General features: G+C 38.6%; 2 protein-coding genes across 2 annotated transcripts; one reads left to right on the top strand and one right to left on the bottom strand.

Annotated features, from left to right (window-relative positions):
• Positions 1-16243: 16243 nt before the first annotated feature.
• LOC145099294 (auxin response factor 6-like) lies at positions 16244-16878 on the bottom strand. The gene is made up of 3 exons (XM_079036885.1): positions 16782-16878; positions 16575-16692; positions 16244-16427 (listed from the first exon to the last, which is right to left on the bottom strand). The coding sequence occupies exons 1-3, from the start codon at positions 16876-16878 to the stop codon at positions 16244-16246; spliced, it is 399 nt and encodes a 132-aa protein (XP_078893011.1).
• Positions 16879-20328: 3450 nt separating this feature from the next.
• LOC145099293 (uncharacterized) lies at positions 20329-20840 on the top strand. The gene is made up of 2 exons (XM_079036884.1): positions 20329-20461; positions 20536-20840. Exons 1-2 carry the CDS (start codon positions 20329-20331, stop codon positions 20838-20840), a joined length of 438 nt encoding a protein of 145 aa, XP_078893010.1.
• The last annotated feature ends 1537 nt before the right edge of the window (positions 20841-22377 follow it).

Raw genomic sequence — 22377 nt, 5'->3', positions numbered from 1 at the left:
CTTGCCAAATCTTCAAAGTGTCATAACTCCTTCATTCTAGATCCAATTCTGATGAACTTAATATCCACGGAAAGGTGACGAGAAATCATACGTTTCTAACAACACAACCCGGCCCGAGAACTTCTCAAATAATAACTCCAAATTTGATAAAGGACTAAAACACCCCTGGCCTTGGCCTCTGAAATTCCATAAACGAATATTTTAGAACAGGGCGTTACAAATCAGCTCCATTTCCAACCCTATCTTTAACTCATCAACTATATCCCTACTCCCTTCCACCACCGACTCCATCTTCCTCTCATGCATTTCTTTCGAGACCAAAACATGACATGTCGTCACCATTGCCATATTTTCCTTCCAGCCAGAAATATATCAGCACTACCCATTGTCGATATAACCACACCCACCACCATTGTCATACGTTCCTATGACTAGAAACCTATGACCACCACTTATTGTCGATCAAACCATACATCGCCATCACTGCCATCTTTGCATTAGGCTAATAAATACTAATTCAACAACCATAATTTCTTACAAAATATATAATAATAAGACGTCAAAATTCCTAATAGAACCCTTGAATTAGACTTTCCTTTGGATAAAAACCGATCACCATTACCATCTCTATCTTTGTAAATGTTCTATAAAAAAAATAAAATAAAAAATGTAAAAACCCCTAAGCCGTTGGTCTAATTCTTGCTAAGAACTGAATTTATTTAGAAACTTAAGTATCAAATCATTGTTAAGAACACACATTTATCTAGAATCTCTTCACCGGTGGTAAAATATTAATAGCTAGATAGATATATTTTAACCATAAAATGCATTTACTTATTTTATGAGTAGTACAAATGTTAACGGAAAAAGTACAAGCGCTTTATGCATAAATAGGATTAATTTTGCAAACATCAAAACTAAATTAACTTGATTTAAGGAAAAGATTGAATTACGATATTGAATTTTAAACTAGAAATTGAGGAGGTATAATTACTTTCAAATTGAATCCCCAAATCCCCTCATATCTCGGCTCCATCTCTATATAATTGATTGCCAAATTAGAGTGGAATCATCCATTTACTTCATGTTAGCTTCATGTGCCGAATTTGTTTCAGGTGCTGACTTTGCTTTAGGTTAGTTCTATCAAATAAACTTTGATTTAGGTTGATTCTATCAAATATCTAAGCCAGAAGCACACTCCCACCTGATCAAACCACCAAGCAAAATATATTCCTGCAGAAAAAAATCAAGTCTCGTTAATGTTATGTGTGTATGTGTGTTTTTATAAGTGCTTCTACCTTCTAACACTAGGATTTAATGGTGTTTATGGGTTTTTTTTTTAGGTACCGAAGCAGCCAGCAATCTAAGTTTTTTTCTAGCACAAAAAATATATCAGGTCCATGGTTTGTGTCATCCCTCTCCATTGTTATTAAGAATGTTCTGCTACCACCACTTCTACCTTATAACTCTCTTTTGGGTAGGTTTTGTTCTTGACGATAGTGGAGAGGTGCTACCTCACCACTTGTTAATCACTAGATTTAAGAGTATTGGATATGAAATTGGGTATGCTTTTTCCTCTACTAATGCATATATTATTTTATGGCTTTCATTTTGTTAGGTTGGTCTTTCATTTGAGGTACAATGTCTCCCTTTCAATCCTTTTCTTCAACTTTCTAATGGATTGGTGTTGTTACATGGTATCATTTACATCCTTTTGGCATATTTATATAATGTTACAATTTTTATAGCATAATTGTTAGTCCATGGTTAATTTTACGTGATATCTGGTCAAACATTTGTTGTCACAAAGTTAGTGAAAGATAAAAGTCTTGTACTTTATGGTTTAAGAGTTATACCTGATTCTTGAAACCATAAAAGGCTTCATTAAGAACTTTATATTTTTTCGGGTAATCACTGATGTAAAAGAGTGTGAAGATAGATAGAGTGACACCATGTTGGAGGATGATTATAGCCGAGAATTAGCTATGCTTCTAAGTGACACCGCTGTCAATGATCAAAAGGATTTCAAGGTCATGAATTGGTGATTGAAGGAAAAAAATATGATTTGGGAAAAGTCAAAGGTCAAGGAACCGATGGTTGGGTATGGTCAAATTGAACTTTTTTATTCCATCACATTTAAAGATTTCTTATTCACATGCTATCTAATTTAGAGGTTGTTGGGTATGGTCAACTTAGCTAATATATAAGTGAATGTCAATGTATGACTCTGTTATGTTTTGTAATGTGAAGTTGAACTCTGTTATGTTTTGCAATGTGAAGTTGAACTCTTTTATTCCATAGTTATGTGTTATGATTAGCATATCTGATATTTGAATTGTATGGTAGCATATGAATAAGGATGCCATCAGGAATTGTATGATAGGGTTGCTTGATTTGTGTGATGCCTTATAACTTAGGGGATGCGGATGATATATGTTGATTACAATTGATACCGGCTCATTTACTTGCTAAGTCTATGCTTTAAAAAGTTGTATATGATTAGGATCATATATCCCTAGAATGGTTGATTTAGCCTTATTTCATGTTCCTTGTCTAGATGTGGACTTAGTGTAGAAGCATTATTTGACAGTCTATGTGATGCCATTTTATGTATAACTTGCAAGCGTATGGCAATCGTCAGTTTAGATTGAGAGCTCTTAGTATCAATTAGGCGGTTGAGGGAGATTTCCTGGAAGAGTCTAAAGAATGTTATAATGGAACTTGTATGCAGTATAGCATAGTATTGATAGATGGAATTAGTGTTGTAACTTAGAGGAACTGGGATGGTGCTTAAGGAGAGTACAGACCGGTGTGGAAGGTAGTATTTGGTCTGTGCTACTGGAAACACAAGATTTGTAGTCGAGACAAGGACAGTCTTGGCAATTCTAAGTAGATATATAGAGTGTTTCCTTAATTTATGCTTATCGATATTATGTTTGGAATTTCAGTTTAATAATGGTGACGATCACTCGAGGAGGAGGTTCCGGCTCTAGTTCTGGTTCAAGTTCTGGCTCGGGAACAAAACCGATTGATGAGAGGCTATGTGAGCTTATTGCGGCCAAGGTTACCCCCAGAATTTTGGATGGTACGCCTATGATGAATGGTGCCATCAAGGAGGGTATTATGGAGATTATGGATAAGCCGCATAGTGCCTTTCTACCAAGAATATTGCAGGTCTAATAGTAGCACATAATTCTTGTTTTTTGGAGTTCAAAGCTTGTGGAGCTCCTGGTTTATTTGAGGCTAATGACCCCGTCGCTATCCGATGCTAGATCGTTGACACGGAAAATAATATGTGGATTAGTTTTTTACCTGAAGGAGAAAAGGTAAGGTTTACATCTTGCCTACTAAAGGACCGACCACGTAACTGGTGGGATGAGGTTGGTCGAGCCATGGGGACTGCGACTATGACAATCACGTGTTAGGAGGAGTTCGTTACGACATTTCAGAGGGAGTTTTTTTGACGACCTGATATTTCAAGTCAATGTAATGACCTAAAAGTCAAGTATTGTAATATACTTTTGGATTTCATATAAAATAACGTCAAAAAATGAAATGTTCAAAAATCTCAATTGGGTTGCATAAAATAATAGATATCGTGTCAAGGTTTTCAGAAATATAAAGAACACTCCAATCCGAGTTAAAACGAAGAAGTTATGACCAATCAAAGATCTATGGCATAACTCGTAAAACGTTGATAAGTGTAAAAACTATAAATTTCAATAAAATACTTTTTAGCCTTAGGTATCTAAACGGAAGTTGTAGATTATGTTAAATCGTGAACATACATAAAAAGAACGTCCAAATCTGACTTTGTTTGAGGAAGTTATGATTTTTCTGAGTTGCAGAATAGTAGTAGACAGCTAAAAACTCGAAGCAGTGATTGAGTGATTTATAGCCGACGCAAACTAAACAAGAAACGAAGACCTCAACAATAGTAGTACAACAATAAAAAGACAGAAGAAAACAGACGTTTGTGTGAAGAAGTTGTGAATTTTTAAACGGATTTTTCCTGTCCCGACCTACTAAAAATATAATATTAAAATTAAAGTCGAAACCAGCCGACGGAGTCTAAATGAAAGTTGTAGAGTATAATCTCACCTAAGCGTGGATATAAAGAACGTCAAAAATGGAGCTAGTATGTGAGAGTTACGAATTTTAGAAGTTTGAGACACACAAACTGAGTGGGAGTACGCCCAACGTACGAGGGTACGCCCAGCGTACTCAATGCAGTGCCTCAGATCGACCACATCTCCCCTATTACCTTCTAGCCCGTCCCATCTGAAGTCCGGTATCCGACGAAGACGTCATGCCTGGCGTACGCATAGCGTACGCGAGTACGCCCAGCGCACCGGGAACGCCCAACATTCTTCGGAGGCATGCCCCGCGTACGAGGTCATTTCCACCCATATATAAAGGGTGCAAGGCTTCCGAGTTTCAATTTCCAATTCACCACTTTCTCTCCTAAATTTCATACTTATACCCTCTCGAGACTACCCAGACTTCCCGGTTTCATATGCAAGCTCTGAAAGAAGTTCGAAGCCCCGGGATTTCGAAGAAATCGACTTCTTTCCGGTGGGAGTGTTGCATGATCAAAGCATCATTTTCATCAAAACATCACTTCTACAAGGCGAGTTCATACCCCTATATTTCACATATTTTCTATATTTTAGGGGAGGAAATACAAGTGCGACACAAGAAAAACTTATGTTAACAATTACAAATCTTTACATATGGTCTCTAACGTTTCATCTACATTTTTGTGTATATATGTTAAACACGTAAAACAACATTATTACTAATATTATACTTTACATGCAAAGTTGGTAATACACCACGGTTTTTCATCCAAACGAAACACACTTTTGAAAACTATAATAGGTATAGTTTACGAGATATTCATGATGTTTTACATACTATAAACACTATAAAGAGGAAATACTTACAATATTACAATAAAAATGGACTTTTCATACATAAACCGTTGATACTAAATTTTGTGAGACATTTGACTTCACTGTACCTTCAAGTACGCAGTCTAAGTCCTGTATTATATACCATAATCTCTTGTAGGGAGAGAGTGATTTTTGTGTATAGATCTATATAGGACTGACAATCCCGCACCTAAACTGTTAGGTATAGTTAGACTAGCAGGTCTGGGGTGACAAACGTCATATCATTGCAACACCTAAAGAACGTTGTTACAGGTAGTATGGGTTAATAGTACGGTTATAAAACCTCACATGGAGTACTAATGATACATTTTGTTTTACGAGGCTATCAAACGCCTTAGGGATTATATATACATATATAAATCTACTTACACTATTTTAGGCTTGGAAAAATACATATTCATTCCGGTTTTGGAGTATTTAAAACCACCACTCATTTATGGAAAATATTGGATTTCCTAGAAACAAACTCAGTTGCTTTATACAGAAAGGCATATAATTTTTGTTCAAAAACTCTTATGAACTCAACAACTTAATTGTTGAAACTTTTTCAAAACTACTTGTATTTCTCAGGGGTTTAGTAATACAGGTAAACATCATCTTTTGGAGAAAGGACGCTAAGACGTCAGTTCAAAACTTATTTTATCATCATATTGTAATTTATTTTGAAACATGCACATGCAACAATGTAACTTTTTAAATTATATATATGGTGGTTGTGTTTGCTTTCTTTACTATTTACTCAACTGTTATGATACTATATGAAGTCATCCACCCTCAAACGATTCCGCTGTTCTGGTTTGGGGATGTGACAGATTGGTATCAGAATATTGTTTATAGTGAACTAACTATATCGAACCACATAAGATATATACAAACTATAAATGCAAGGGGACTAAAAGTATCTGACTAAACGTTTTCTCACAACCTATACTTTATTAAATTAAAATTCTAGTTTTATAAAGGTACAAATACATGCATGCAACAATTTAATGTCATAGTTAGAACTATACGAAAGTATTAAGACAAGGTGGACACTATGACTAGGCATCAGAATATGTAATCAGATCTAGGATGAATATAGCCTGATCAACTATATTTATCCGAGATATGGTCAACGTATGTCGAGGAATAGTCGTAGTGAGCAACAAGTCAAAAACTTACCAACGTAACACTAGAATCAAACATACAAATTTAAATACTATCAGAGTATTTTGTACACACTAGGTAATTATTGGAGGACTCGGTGTAGGTCTTATCATAAAAGTTTTTATTTACACTCAAGTTTAATATATATTTCTCTTATCTCTATTCTCAATTAGACGAAATGGCAGGATTTCATATCCCCGCGGATCCTTACTACCTTAACCAGGGCAATGGAGGTTGGGTCGAGGAGGATCCAGAAGAGGATCCTGAAGAGATTGTCGAGGAAGATCCAAAAGAAGACCCCGAAGAGGAAGATCCAGAAGAAGACCCCGAAGAGGATGGAGAAGAGGAAGGAGATGATGAGGGCACTAACTCAGAACCGAAGGTTTAAAATCTTCCCTAGGAAGCACCAAATCCCTGATGGAACTTTCAGGGCCCGGCACCCCGCTGGGCTGAAGTTCTGAAACAATGGATCAAGGAACAAGGACAACGTCCGCCCTACGACATGGGACGAGGCTTTTATAGCCTCAGTAGCGGAGGTTCGGCTGACAGGGCACTCCCTGTCATGATTCATCGCATCGCCAACCAAGGCGAGCAAGCTAGAGTGAATGCCAACCAGATCATGGACGTTGGTGCCACCGCCCAAGTCACGGCGGTACATCTTCGTCGCCTGGACGAAGAACATGAGCGAGCAATAGAGCACACCTTTTCCCTTCAGAAAGACATTACCACTGCTAGATCCTAGGTGAGAGAGTTTCGGAAAAGCCAAGCTGCAATGGAGAGGCGCGTCATCGAGACTGAACGCCAAGTAGCTCGAGCTCAGACTTCCACGACCACATGTCGTGGTCCTCAGCGTACCACCCGCTCTGAGTAGTGCGCGTACTACTTGCACTATGTTATAGACTAGACTTATCGAGTAAGCGTTGGTGCTACTCTTTCTTTTATGTATGTCGACCCGGCGGATTGTGAATACACAATTCGGTCTAAATGCTGTCAAAATTTTCCCATTTTCATTCATGTACTCTAGACCTATGTTAAGGTCAAATTTTCTTAATCGATGTAACAAATATTAATATCAATGAAATTGACACACATTTATTATTTCATAGATTATTTCAGTAAATTCTTAAAATGCTAAGAAATCATATACTTATTTTTATAAGCATATAATACATAGAATCTGCATAACCGTTGCTGAAGACTTATCAAGAATTCGTCTTTTAATTTATGGCAGAATCATGCCACCAAGAAGAAATCCCTGACGCATCAATACTACAGGAACACCACCACCACCTCCACCACGACCACCTCCTCCATTGATGGACTATGCTGTTTTTCAGGTTGCTGTAATAGCTGTCGTGACAGTAGTAATGACAAAAATAAGTAACAACGGGTCAGGAGGAGGAATAAATAGCTCTACTAATGTTCAACACCAGGGTCGTTCCGGGGAATGCACTTACAAGGACTTCACTAACAGTCAACCCATATCCTTTAATGGACTGGAGGAGTAATGGCTCCATCTCAATGGATAGAGAAGATGGAAGCAGTATTCGAGATCTGCTCATGCCCAGAGGAGAGCAAGCTAAAATTTGCTGCCTGCACTTTTTCCGAATGATCCCTAACATGGTGGAATGGTCACGTTAAGTCACTAACTCTAGTAGTGGCTAACTCCATGGGCTGCGAAAACCTGAAAGAAATGCTCATGCTAGAGTACTGCCCAAGAGGCAAAGTACAGAAGCACGAACAAGAGCTTTGGGGCCTTACTATGGTAGGCTCGGACATCACAACCTATACCAATAGGTTCAATGACATAGCAATACTTTGCCCGAGGATGGTGGCTCTGGAAAGCAAAAAAAATCGAAAGGTATATGTGGGGGCTGTCACCCCAGATTCAAGGAAGTTTATTAGCTTCCAAATCGGTTACTTTCGATAGTGCCAAACAGCTGCCACAATCCCTCGTTGACCATGGAGTATGCCAAGGCTTCATGACTGTCGTTCCAGAACAACCCAGAGGGAGAAACAACAACAACAACAGCAATGCCAATAATAACAACAACAAGAATTTTTGGAACAAGAGGAAGGGTCAATCTTCGTAGGAACCTTCCAAGAAACAACAGATAGTGGCAGTCCATGCCACTACTACTCCCACTGTTGTTCCTATTACCCCTACACCAGCAAAGAAATATGCTGGAAACCTACCGAAGTGCGGTAAATGCAATTTCCATCACAACATAAATTTTCGGGAGATGCACTGTAACAACTACAACAGGAAAGGGCACACTACCTGTTTCTGTAAGGCACCGGCACGACCTATCACCCAAGTTCCTGGAGTCGGTGTGGGCTAGGCGTGTTATGGGTGTGGTGAGACCGGGCACTACAAGAGAGATTGCCCTAAAGCAAGGAATGATGGTGGCGTAGGAAGATTGTTGGCAATAGGGCAGAACGAAGCAATAGTCGATCCCACGATTGTCACGGGTACATTTCTCCTCCATAACACTTATACATGCATACTCTATGATTGTGGTGCGGAGAAGAGTTTCGTGAGCCATAAATTCAAACCCTTGCTTAAACAAAACCCCCAATCACTCAATAAAACATTTACAGTGGAAATGGCAAATGGTAAAACAGAAAGCACAAATGATATATACGTAGGCTGAACGCTAACTCTAAATGAACATTCTTTCCAAATCGATTTAATGCCAATCACTATAAGAAGTTTTGATGTGATCATCGGTATGGATTCGTTAAGTCTTCAACATGCCGATATACTTTGTCACGAAAGGGCTATCTTAATCTGCCAAATGGCGAGACTCTTGTCATTTATGGTGACAAACCCGGTAAAAATTTACAAATCATCTCTTGCGTCAAAGCCCAAAAATATATGCGCAAGGAATACCATGCCTTCCTAGCCCATGTAGTAGATAAGGAAAAAGAAAGGAAAGACATCAAAGGCATTCCAAAAGTCTGTGATTTTCCCGACGTCTTCCCTGAAGATCTTCCAGGAGTTCCACCAGAACGTCAATTCGAGTTCAGAATCGACTTGATTCTTGGAGTTACCCCAGTAGCAAAGTCACCATACCGTCTAGCACCAACAGAGATGGAGGAATTATCCAGCCAACTGAATGAACTACTCAACAAAGGATTCATCAGGCCGACTTCTCACCTTGGGGAGCACCGGTCTTGTTTGTAAAAAAAAGGATGGATCTTTCCGCATGCGTATCGATTACCAAGAACTAAACAAGCTCATAATCAAGAACCGATATCCCCTACCGCGTATAGACGATTTGTTCGACCAACGTCCAGGAGCAAGCTACTTCTCAAAGATCGATTTAAGATCCGGGTATCACCAGTTGCAAGTCCTGGAAGGAGATGTTCCCAAGACAACATTCCAAACTCGTTATGGTCACTACGAGTTTGCAGTGATGCCCTTTGGATTAACAAATGCACCGGCAGTGCTCATGGACTTAATGAACCGAGTATGTCGTTCTTTCATGGACAAATTTGTGATTGTATTCACAGATGATATACTTATCTATTCAAGGAGTAAAGAAGAGCATAGTCAACACCTCCGACAGATCTTGGAAACACTAAGGAAAGAGAAGCTATATGCAAAATTCTCAAAGTACGAATTTTGGATTCGGAAAGTAGATTTCCTAGGTCACATGATCAGAAAAGAAGGGATACACATAGACCCTTCCAAAATCAAAGCAATCGAGAACTGGTCAGCTCCAAGAACTCAAATAGAAATCCGACAATTCTTGGGCCTTGCTGGCTATTACCGAAAATTCATACAAAAGTTCTCGAAGATTGCTAAACCGCTTACCACCCTGACTCAGAAGGGTGTAACCTTCATCTGCGAAGAAAGACAAGACACTAGTTCCAAACACTGAAACAAGCCCTGTGCAGCGCTCCTATATTATATTTGCCAGAAGGAACGAAAGACTCTGAGGTCTAGTGCGACGCGTCAAACCAAGGTCTTGGATGTGTTCTAATGCAACGAGGAAAGGTCATCGCATACGCTTCGAGATAGCTCAAGACACATGAGGTCAACTACACTACACACGACCTCGAACTGGGAGCAGTCGTTTTCGCTTTAAAGATGTGGAGACACTATCTCTACGACACCAAATGCACAATCTTTGCCGATCATAAGAGCCTTCAGCATATCCTCAACCAAAAGGAACTTAAAATGAGGCAAAGACTATGAGTAGAACTACTAAACGATTACGAATGTGAAATTCGTTATCATCCCGGAAAAGCTAATGTAGTAGCTGATGCTCTCAGCCAAAAGGAATACTCGGGCCGCCGAGCGAAATCCTTAACCATGACGATCCATTCACACGTGCCCACACAAATCAAGGGAGCTCAAATGGAAGCCTTAAAAACAGAGAATATGGCTGGTGAAGCCTTAAGAGCAATGGATAAGAACCTTGAAGTGAAGGATGATGGAGTTTGTTACCTCATGAATCGGATCTGGACACCGAAGTTTGGTGGTTTCAAATACGTTGTCATGGATGAAGCTCATAATACTCGATACTCCGTACATCCCGGTTCAGACAAGATGTATCTGGATCTCAAGAAACCGTATTGGTGGCCAAACGTGAAAGCCGAAATCGTTGCCTATGTGGGCAAGTGTCTGACTTGCGCCAAAGTCAAGGTAGAGTATCAAAAGCCCTCGAGATTGTTACAACAACCTGAAATACCCGAGTGGAAGTAGGAGCGGATAACCATGGACTTCATAACCAAGTTACCCAAAACAACGGGTGGACTTGACACCATTTGGGTCATCATAGACAGGCTAACCAAATACGTACACTTCCTGCCAATAAAGCAAATGAACAAGTTGGAAAAACTAACTAGAACATACATTAGGGAGGTTGTGCGACTGAATGGTGTACCAATATCCATTATCTTGGATAGAGATAGAACATTCACCTCATGGTTCTGGCAATCGCTACAAAAATCTCTGGGAACGAGACTAGATATGAGTACCGGTTACCAACCACAAAGTGACGGTCAGAGTGAGAGGACCATTCAAACCTTGGAAGATATGCTAAGAGCTTGTGTAATTGATTTTGGTAAGTCGTGGGATACCCATTTACCATTGGTCGAGTTCTCGTACAACAATAGTTATCACACTAGCATCAAGATTGCTCCATTCGAAGCCCTCTATGGCCGCAAGCGCAGATCACCTCTATGCTGGGCTGAAGTGGGTGACACGCAACTGGCTAGAGGACAAGTACCTGACAGCACTCTCATAGGTCCGGAAATCATAAGAGAAACGAATGAGAAGATTGTCCAAATCCGGGAACAACTAAAAGCTTCAAGAGACAGACAAAAGAGTTATACAGACAAAAGACGGAAGCCCTTGGAATTTCAGGTTGAGGACCGAGTGCTATTGAAGGTCTCACCCTGGAAAGGATTAATACGTTTTGGAAAAAGTGGGAAACTAAATCCAAGGTATATCGGACCATACGAGATCCTTGCCAGGGTTGGCCCAGTAGCATACAAGCTTCGATTACCACAAGAACTCAATAACATACATCCTACCTTTCATGTGTCAAATTTAAAGAAGTGATTTTCCAATGAGACCCTCATTGTCCCTCTAGACGAAATCGAAATCAACGAGAGTACAGACTGGTATGGAAGGTAGTATTTGGCTTGTACTACTAGAAACACAAGATTTGTACTCGAGACAAGGACAGTCTTGGGAATTCTAAGTAGATCTACAGAGTGTTTCCTTAATTTATGCTTATCGATATTATGTTTTGAATTTCAGTTTAAAAATGGTCATGATTACTCGAGGAGGAGGTTCCGGCTCAGGTTCTGGCTCTATAACAAAACCGATTGATAAGAGGCTATGTGAGCTTATGGCGGCCAAGGTTACCCCCAAAATTTTGGACGGCACCCCTATGATGAATGGTACCATCAAGGAGGGTAATATAGAGCTTATGGATAAGCGGCATAGTGCCTTTCAACCGAGAATGTTGCAAGTCTGATAGTAGCACGAAATTCCTCTTTTTTGGAGTTCAAAGCATGTGGAGCTCCTGAGTTATTTGAGGCTAATGACCCCATCGCTTTCTGATGCTAGATCGTTGACACGAAAAATGATATGTGGATTAGTTTTTTCCCTAAAGGAGAAAAGGTAGGGTTTACATCCTACCTATTAACGGACCGACCACGTAATTGGTGGGATGAGGTTGGTCGAGCCATGGGGACTGCGGCTATGGAAATCATGTCTTAGGAGGAGTTCGTTATGACATTCCAGAGGGAGTTTTTTTGACAACCCGATATTTGAAGTCAATGTAATGACCTAAAAGTCAAGTATTGTAATCTACTTTTGGATTTAATAAAAAATAGCATCAAAAAAATGAAATGTTCAAAAGTCTCAATTGGGCTGCATAAAATAATAGATATCGTGTCAAGGTATTCAGAAATATAAAGAACACTCCAATCCGAGTTATAACGAAGAAGTTACGACCAATCAAAGATCAGCGGCATAAGCGGTAAAACGCTGATAAGTGTAAAAACGCGAAATTTCAATAAAATACTTTTTAGCCTTATGTATCTAAACAAAAGTCATAGATTATGTTAAACCGTGAATGTACATAAAAAGAACGTCCAAATCTGAATTTATATGAGGAAGTTATTATTTTTCTATGTTGCGGAATAGCAGTAGACAACTAAAAACTCGAAACAGTGATCGAGTGATTTATAGTCGACGCAAACTAAACGAGAAACAAAGACCTCAACAATAATAGTACAACGATAAAAAGACATAAGAAAACGGACGTCGCGTGAAGAAGTTGTGAATTTTTAAACGGATTTTTCATGTCCCGACCTACTAAAAATATAATCACTACTAAACAAAATAGGCTTTTACGACGCGCAATGCGTGTCGTAAAATGCTCAGACGACGCGCAAATGCGTGTCAAGGAAGGCCCTGTCATAACGAGAGACGACACACTTTTGTGCGTCGTCTATTTACGACGCACATTTACGACATGCATTTACGACGTGTGTTTACGACAAGCATTGTTTATGAAGGAAGCCCCTGTCATAAAGGAAGATGACACACATTTGCGTGTCGTAACCTTACAACGCGCATTTACGACTTCCATTGGTTATCATTAAAGCCCCTGTCAAGAAAGGCCCTGTCATAAATGAAGATGACACACATTTTTGCGTATCATAATTTTAAATGTTATAAAAAATTATTTATAGATTTACTAATTTTCAAATTAAATTTGTATTTAGTGTCTCATAATAGAAAATAAAATATCATAAAAAAAAATACAATCCATTACATAAAATTTAATGTCATAAAAATAATCGTTTCATGGAAAGATAAAACAAATCAATAGAAGTTGTAACAAAATTTTACAAACTAACTAAATGCAAGAAATATAAAAAAAAAAATATACCCTCAAATACTTTTCAAAGTCTAATCTCCATGTCAGCTCTTCAACTCACTTCTCCAGTTTGTCCTTAGCTTCTCTAAGGGCTCCAACATCTCTTGCAGCCTGTGACAACATCTTACAATTTTTTTTAGAACGACACTATATTAAAATAAAAACCATATAGATCAAACAGAATATACCCGAAACAAATTGGATGTGTGCATGTTAATTAGTGACGTCGTGGAACTGACCAAGTTAGTTTGATTGTTTGTGTCATTCCTCTTTCCTCTTCATCAAGCTGGCTACAACACTTCTTAAAGGATTCCTGTAACCACAGGTTTTATACAAACCTAATTAAGCAAATGTATAATGCAGATATTTAAATTTTATATTAACAAACAACAACTAGTTATTGCATGTACCTTGAGATAATTTTTTATATTAACAAACAACAACTTATTATTATTATTTTTTTTTAAATATGATTTCAGTGTGTGAACAAATAAATGGATGTGTGACTTTATAGTTTTTTTCACAACAGATATTTATGATTTTTGTAAATGAAAATATAATTAAACTATTATTATATTAAGAAAGTGGATTTAGAATTATTCTTGCATGCTCTTTCACAACAACATAAACAGTGATCTTACTTGGAATTTACCGCAAAAAAAAAACAAATTGAACTGTATGGCCTGCACCCCTAACCGTTATCAGAAGCAGTCATTGGTATGCCTCCAAATACCCTCCAACCTGTAAACAACTAGAGATGTAAGATATAGTCTTAACAATGTAATTTTATATACAAGTAGTATATCTTTTTTGTTTGGAACAATAAAGTTAATAAGCTAGAAATTTCAGTGATCACCTCCTTGTTGAGGTACCATGGTCGCCAAGCTGTCACGATAGGAAGATTGAGGGTGTTGATTGAATACCTAGAAGAAGTAATCGGAACTCTAGCATCTGTATCCCCACTGCAGAATCAACGAATGAACAATTATGATAATTATATGTCATCTTCAATTTCAGTGTAAAGAATCCATTTCACATCTCTGAAATAAAGTATTATATACTGTTGAACGCTTGCCTGAATACCCATAGCTGTTGGCCATTTTCAATCACATACTTGATTATGGGCAGGATGGTAACTGGACTATCATTCCATGCCGGGATAACATCACTGCACACATCGTAAATTGGGAATTTACAGTCAATTATCATATCATCATTAATCAGATTTGTATTAGTTTTATGAGATTCATCTAAGGTTACCTGCATACATCCCATGAAGTAGATTTCACATGTAACTCCTTTTGCACGACAGAGTTATTGAGATGGTTTATAAGGGTATACATATTTTTTTCTTCAAGGTTCTATATATCTTAATGCATGTAAGTATTTGTATGTAAATCTATATCTTACCACGCAAACAGGCTGTCTTTTTCCTGGATTATCAACACCATGATTACTAAACTTTGCTTCAAGAACAACAATCAGTGCAACATTATCCTGTTACAATCATCACAACACTTTTCATCAAAACCAACACATCAAAAATTAACAAAAAAATGAAAATGATCCAATCTTACTTTAACCAACCGATTTAATGCTGTTTTCTTCTGAGCACTAGGAACCAAAGCATCAGTTAAAGATTGTGCAGCTTTATTAAACTCAACCTACACATGCAACCTTAAAATCTTATATCTTGTGTTTTAGAACAATACTACAAGGGAAAATTAAATAAGAAACAACTTATTATACCTGGTGTTTTACATCAATGCTAAACGGGTTTCTGTTAATTCTGTTAACAGGATTCTGTTAGATTTCCGATTTCACCACCGGGGATGGGCGTTCTATGTCAGTAGTACCACTCATGGTTTCATTGTCCATGCTGGCAGTCCAGCTCCTCCTATTCATTCGTTCCGATTTTCAAAAGTCAACCATGTTGAAAATTGGTCAAAATAAGATATTAACAGAGGGTATTTTTGTCTTTTCAGCATCATTAAAATGATAATTTTGTCTTAACTTCTGCCTACGCCTCCATTTTTTTTCTGTCTTGTCAAGCTTCCAGTGTGTAACAATTTTGTTAGGGAATGGATTAGCTAACCATGGACCTCTTTCATCTATCAGAGTGTGAAGTATGTGTATGCAATTTTCCTGTTACAAGTTTGGCTTTTGTGTGAGAACAATGCTACACCAACATTAAAATCTTGCCCTAATTTTAAAAATGTTAGATAGATTTGCATTACTTAAGTCTGTTTATCATGTGAAAGCAGTGTTGCAACAACATGTATGACTTGTCAACAGCAGAATCTGGCAAATGGCAATCATAATCACATGCAAACAAGGCAGTAGGAATAGCCAAGATAAAGCTTCAAGCTTACAGTAGTGACTTGTTTGCTCACCATGGCTATTTTTTAAATATTTAACCTCATCCGAAACCTAAAAATCACATAATCAACCAATAGTCAATAACTTGTTGCATGCATTGATGATTGATTGATTGATTGTTGTATATAATGTTCTAAAGTTTCCTTGGAATCACAATAGTAGTAGTCTTTTCTTGTCTAAACATTTTACTAAATAACCAACCAGGATACACAAAACTAATAACAACCGACCTAGAAAATAAATAAATAGGAGTGAAAATCTTCATAAACATAAAGTAGAGTAGGGTAGAGTAGAGAGAGCGCATCAAATAGAAGACGACAAATACAAAGTCTTGGTTTTGGATTTGGGTTTTTCTCAAAAATCAAGTGAACCCATGGAAGGAGGCAATCCAGAAAGCTCTTTCCCCACATGCCCATGCCCATCATTCTTAATTCTTTCTCTTGAGTTTTGAGTGAAGGACTCCAACTCTTGCTTCCCAAGTTTCAACACACCTTCTGGAGAAAGTATCTTGATATACCACACACTATTTACAAATGCCCTCCAACACACAAACAAACAATAATTAAATAAATAATTGATGATGAATAATGGATGATGGATGATGTAGGATGAAACATAAACATAATCCCAGGGTCCGTATCCAAGGAGAAAAACATCATTCTCTCTGTCAACGAATACAAGTTACCAGCCTGATTTTTGAGGGTCTTGAAGCAGCCCCTCAACATTGAACATCTGTTCCAGTTCATCTTTCAGCTCTGGGTAGCTGTGAAACCGGTTGATGTCTAACGACCTCCCCACCGAACCTAATTTGTATATCCAAGGATTTAATAAGTTTCCATTGGTATTCAAAGTAAGGAGTTATTTCATTCTATTCGAAAAGCAATCCTTGAACACTTTTCAGACCTTAGCAGCATGGCTTTATTGATTACTTTCTTTGGTTTCCCACTGAGTGCATTTGTGAGTCCTCCTGACACAACAACCGCAGCCATTTCTGCAGCAGGAATGTTAAGAGACTCGACCAAACCACGTGCTCTTTGACCAAAAGATGCCCTACAGATGATGATGATTTTGGTAACTACCTGCTTGGCCCTTTCCCATGCATTTCACTAATCACAACCCATAAATTGTCATACAGATTCCACCATGATTCATCCAACTTTTCAATTTGATTGGAGATAGATTGCTTGTGAGTCAAAAAAAAGTTACCTGATTGAGGGCAATAGACTTCCGTAAAAGAATCAGCTTAGCTCTATATCTTCAATGTGGTATTTTGTCGAACACATTTTGTGCAGTATCAAAATGAAAATCTTGCCATCAAAAATTCCATGTATGGTTGTAAACCAGTCAAAATCGCAGAAAGAAAGAACAAAAATCTGATAAAGAAAAATAGCTTCACAAGAAAAGTTACCTTGTCTCAGTGTAGGAACCACCGCCATCCTCCTTTGTTAAAATTAAAAAGATAAGAACATGTTTAAAGGTGAAACAATGATAATATGTAGAATAATTGAAAGTGTTGAAGAGAGAAGAGATGGTTGCTGATTATCCAACGGTGGTCACTTAGTGAAAATGGTGAGAGAAAGAAAAACCAAAGATAAGCCACGTAACAGTTTCCCAAATTGAACAATTTTACCGTGTGGGAGAAAGGAGAATCCTTTGCTAGGCGTGAATATCGACTGCTAGGCATGAAGATCAACTGCTAGGCGCGAGAATCCACAATTTTTGCCAACTGGTGCAGACATTTTCTTGTGGAAGATCGGAGATTTCGTGATATTGCGATTTTATTGTAGGAGAAAAGAGGATTGGCGATGATATTAGGGTTTTGTGGGGTATTAGAGTGTGGGAGATAGAGATATAGAAATGAACGATGGTAATAAGGTAGAGGATAACATGGTGGCCTTTCAAAAATTTTGGATTTTTGTTTCCCCCGGTTGCAAAATAAGGGAACGCGCGTTTCATTAAAAATACAAAGTGACATCTCTACACGACACCCATTTTTAGATAAATTCCCTCCGTGTTTATAATTTTTTTTGTTGGACACTAATTTTAGGGCATGCAAAAATGCGTGTCCTCTATCCATCAAATTTTGCAAAACGGACATTAATTTTTAGGGCACGCTCAAATGCGCGTCCTTATCAGTGTGTGTCATTAATCGCGCGTTGTAAAAGGCTATTTTTCTAGTAGTGAATATTAAAAATAAATTCAAAACTAGCCGATGGAGTCTAAACGAAATTTGTAGAGTATAATCTCATATACACGTGGATATAAAGAACGTCAAAAACGGAGTTAGTATGCGAGAGTTATGGATTTTAGAAGTTTGGGACACACAAACTGAGGCGGAGTACGCCCAGCGTACTCAATGCAGGGCCTTGGATCGACCATGTCTCCTCTATTACCTTCTATCCCGTACCATCCGAAGTCCGGTATCTGACGAAGACTTCATGCCTGACGTACGCATAGCGTACGCGAGTACGCTCAGCGCACCGGGAACGCCCAACGTTCTTCTGAGGCACGCCCCACGTACGAGGTCATTCCCACTCCTATATAAAGGGTGCGAGGCTTCCGAGTTTCAATTTCCAATTCACCACTTTCTCTCTTAAATTTCATACTTCTACCCTCTCGAGACTACCTCGACATCCCGGTTTCATATCCAAGCTCTGACGGAAGTTCGAAGCCCCGAGATTTCCAAGAAATCGACTTCTTTCTGGTGGGAGTGCTGCCTGAGCAAAGCATCGTTTTCATCAAATCGTCACTTCTACCAGGCGAGTTCATACCCCTATATTTCACTTCTTTTCTTTATTTTAGGGAGGGAAATACAAGTGCGACACAAGAAAAAGTTATGTTAAAATTACAAATCTCTACATACGGTCTCTAACGTTTCATCTACATTTTTGTGCATAAATGTTAACCACGTAAAACAACATTATTACTAATGTTATACTTTACATGCAAAGTTGGTAATACACCAAGGTTTTTCATCCTAACGAAACACACTTTTGAAAACTATAATAAGTATAGTTTACGAGATATTCATGATGTTTTACATACTATAAACACTATAAAGATGAAATACTTACATTACAATAAAAATGGACGTTTCATATATAAACCGTTGATACTTAATTTTGTGAGACATTTGACTTCACTGTACCTTCAAGTACGCAGTCTAAGTCCTATATTATATACCATAATCTCTTGTAGGGAGAGAGTGATTTTTGTTTATAGATATATACAGGACTGACAATCCCGAACCTAAATTGTTAGCTACAGTTAGACTGGTAGGTCTGAGGTGACAAACGTCATATCATTCCAATGCCTGAAGAACGTTGTTACAGGTAGTAGTCTGGGTCAATAGTACGGTTATAAAACCTCACATGGAGTATTAATGATACATTTTGTTTTACGAGGCTATCAAACGCCTTAGGGATTATATACACATATATAAATCTACTTACACTATTTTAGGCATGGAAAAATACATATGCATTCCGGTTTTGGAGTCTTTAAAAACCACTCATTTATGGAAAATATTGGATTTCCTAGAAACAAACTCGGTTACTTTATACAGAAAGGCATACAATTTTTATACAAAAATGCTTATGAACTCACCAACTTAATTGTTGACACTTTTTCAAAACCAATTGTATTTCTCAGGGATTCAGTAATACAATTAATCATCAACTTTTGGAGAAAGGATGCTAAGACGTCAGTTCAAAACTTATTTTATCATCATATTATAATTTATTTTGAAACATGTATCACATGCAACAATGTAACTTTTTAAATTTTATATATGGTGGTTGTGTTTGCTTTCTTTACTATTTACTCAACTGTTATGATACTAGATGAAGTCATCCACCCTCAAACGATTCCGCCGTTCTGGTTTGGGGGTGTGCCAGTTTTCACTAGCACTCGACTTGCAGCAACTGGCGAGTGAGTTTCACGACCTTCGCCAGACTATTGAGAATGTAGCGGAGATCATTGCCAAGTTCCGTGAATGGGCTCTATTGGGTCAATATTACGTTGTGGATGAGGGGATAAAGAATACGAGATATCATGACATGTTAAGAGATCACATTAGAGATTTTGTGAGCTTTTCGGGATGCAAGAACTTGAATGATATGATTGATAGGGCCCGTTAGTGGGAGATTAAGTTGGAGCTTCGAGCGAAGCGCAAGCCAGAGCAGGTGTAGATAGTTTTGGGCTAGGAAAAGAGGGCCAAGACTTTAGAGCCACATTCTAAGGACTAGTAGGGAAGGGGTTGCTGTGGAAAGGGTGGCAAGCCGCACAATTGGGTATGTCGATTTGCGGATGCTTGATATTTCAAGTGAGTTCAGACTGGGCATATGACTAAGGATTGCCCCCAAAGTGCATTGATCTATTACCACTGCAACCAGACAGACCATATAAAGGCTGATTGTCTGAGGTTGTCAGGAGGGGCAATGGCGGCACGTGCACCTGCCACTTTTTGGATTACCTATGGCCGTCAAGGAAATGCAGAGACACCTATGGTGATGAGTAGATCTTTCCAGCTGACTATCGATGAGGCTCATGCAACACCGTATGTGGTTACCAGTATGTATTTTATTATTAACATATCTTATTTTCCTTCCTTATTTACGCTTGTAATCGTATCTAATCCTTTTTAGGGACCTTCTTAGTCAATGATATGGGTTCTCCTGTTCTGTTTGATTCGGGTGCTACCCGATCCTTTATATCTCTTGTTCTTAGCAAGAAGTTTAAAGATGCTCCTGGGATTTTAAACTATCTGTTGGAGGTCGAGATTGCTGATGATCATTCTGTGAGTGCTTTGAGGGTTCATCGTGGATGTGTTCAAAATCTGTTCAGCGATAGATACTCTATTGAATTAGTTATGATCCCTATACAAGGATCTAAGATTATTATTGGGATGGACTGGTTGGGCCCCAATGGGGCCATGATTGACTGCGATTGACATCTGGTGAGAGTTCGAACCCCAAGTGGGGGAGAACAGGTTATTTCTGGTGAGGGAATTTTGCATGGGCCAACTCTTTGTTACGCTACGAGGGCCAAGAGATATCTTCAACAGGTTATTCTCGGTTTCTAGCCTATGTGGTGGATACTCGAGTCAAGGGCATGGCGACATTGAGTGAGGTACCTATGTTTTGGGCATGCCTCGATGTGTATTCCGGAGGAGTTTCTAGGAGTGCCTCACAAGAGTCAAGTTAAGTTCCGAAATAATCTGGTGCCTCGTGTGGTTCCAATAGCCAAAGAACCATATAGTTTGGTTTTACATGAATAATTTGCAATCATTCTACCATCAGATGTAGGTCAAAGACAAGGATGTGCAAAAGAAGGCCTTCCAGACTCGCTATGGTCATTACGAGTTTGCGGTGATGCCATTCAGGCACACCAATGCACCAACATCATACATGGATCTCATGAATTGGGTTTGTAGGCCGATGCTGAACTATTCAGTGATAGTATTTGTAGATGATAATATGGTCTACTCCAAGAGCAAGGAGCAGAACGAGGAGTACTTACATTATGTGTTGGAGACCCTAGGGAAAGAGAGGTTGCATGCCAAATTCTCCACATATGAGTTCTGGTTGTGAGAGGTGAAATTCATGAGGTACGTTGTCAACCAGAAAGTTACATTGGACGATAAAGCCAAGATTGAGATTGTTTTGCGATGGGAAGTACCAAGGATCCCATCTAAGATTCAAATATTCTAGGTCTCGCAGGGTATTATTGGATGTTTATCCAGGATTTCTCTAAGATTGCGGTGCGAGTAACCCGCTTGACGAAGAAGAATGTTACATTTCGGTGGGGGCCCGATCAACAGTTAGCCTTTAATTCGATGAGGTTAAGATTGTGCGAAGCCTCGATTCTTAAGCTTATCAATGATATGGATTATTTTGTGGCTTATCATGACGCCTCTATAACGGGTTTAGGAGTTGTTCTTATGCATAGGGGTCATGTGAAGGCTTAAACTTCGAGGTAGTTGAGGCCTCATGAGGCAAATTATCTTACACATGATTTGGAGTTGGGGTGTGGTTTTTCCCTCTAGATTTGGAGGCATTATCTAAATGGGGTTAGGTGTACTATCTACACTGATTACAAGAGTCTGTGGCACATGATGGATCAGCTGAACTTGAATATGTAGCAACGGAGATGGTTGGATGCGGTAAAGGATTATGATTTCAAGATCTTATGCCACCCTAGGAAGGCCGGTGTAGTGGCTGACGCCTTCAGCCGCAAGACAATGAGTACATCTTTTGGGAATGTATGTTTGAGGATGATTATTATGTTGGTTTTTTGGATATGATCAAAAAGGCTCAGGTAGAGGGACTGAGAAAGGGAGAAATGGAAGGTGGATTAGATCAGAGGGTTGAGTCCTCTATTTTTTAGAGATGTTCAGGTATTGTTGACTCGGTGTAGTAGAGCTTAGGTTCCGACTACTGTTGTGGCAGACAATTTTAGAAGAGGCTCATAAGTCAAAGTGTTTGATC

Source organism: Lactuca serriola, chromosome 4, assembly GCF_051521515.1.
Source record: "Lactuca serriola cultivar US96UC23 chromosome 4, Lser_US96UC23_V15, whole genome shotgun sequence".
Taxonomy (NCBI): domain Eukaryota; kingdom Viridiplantae; phylum Streptophyta; class Magnoliopsida; order Asterales; family Asteraceae; genus Lactuca; species Lactuca serriola.
Note: the sequence above shows the minus strand (reverse complement) of the source record. Positions and strands in the feature narration are given on the sequence as shown.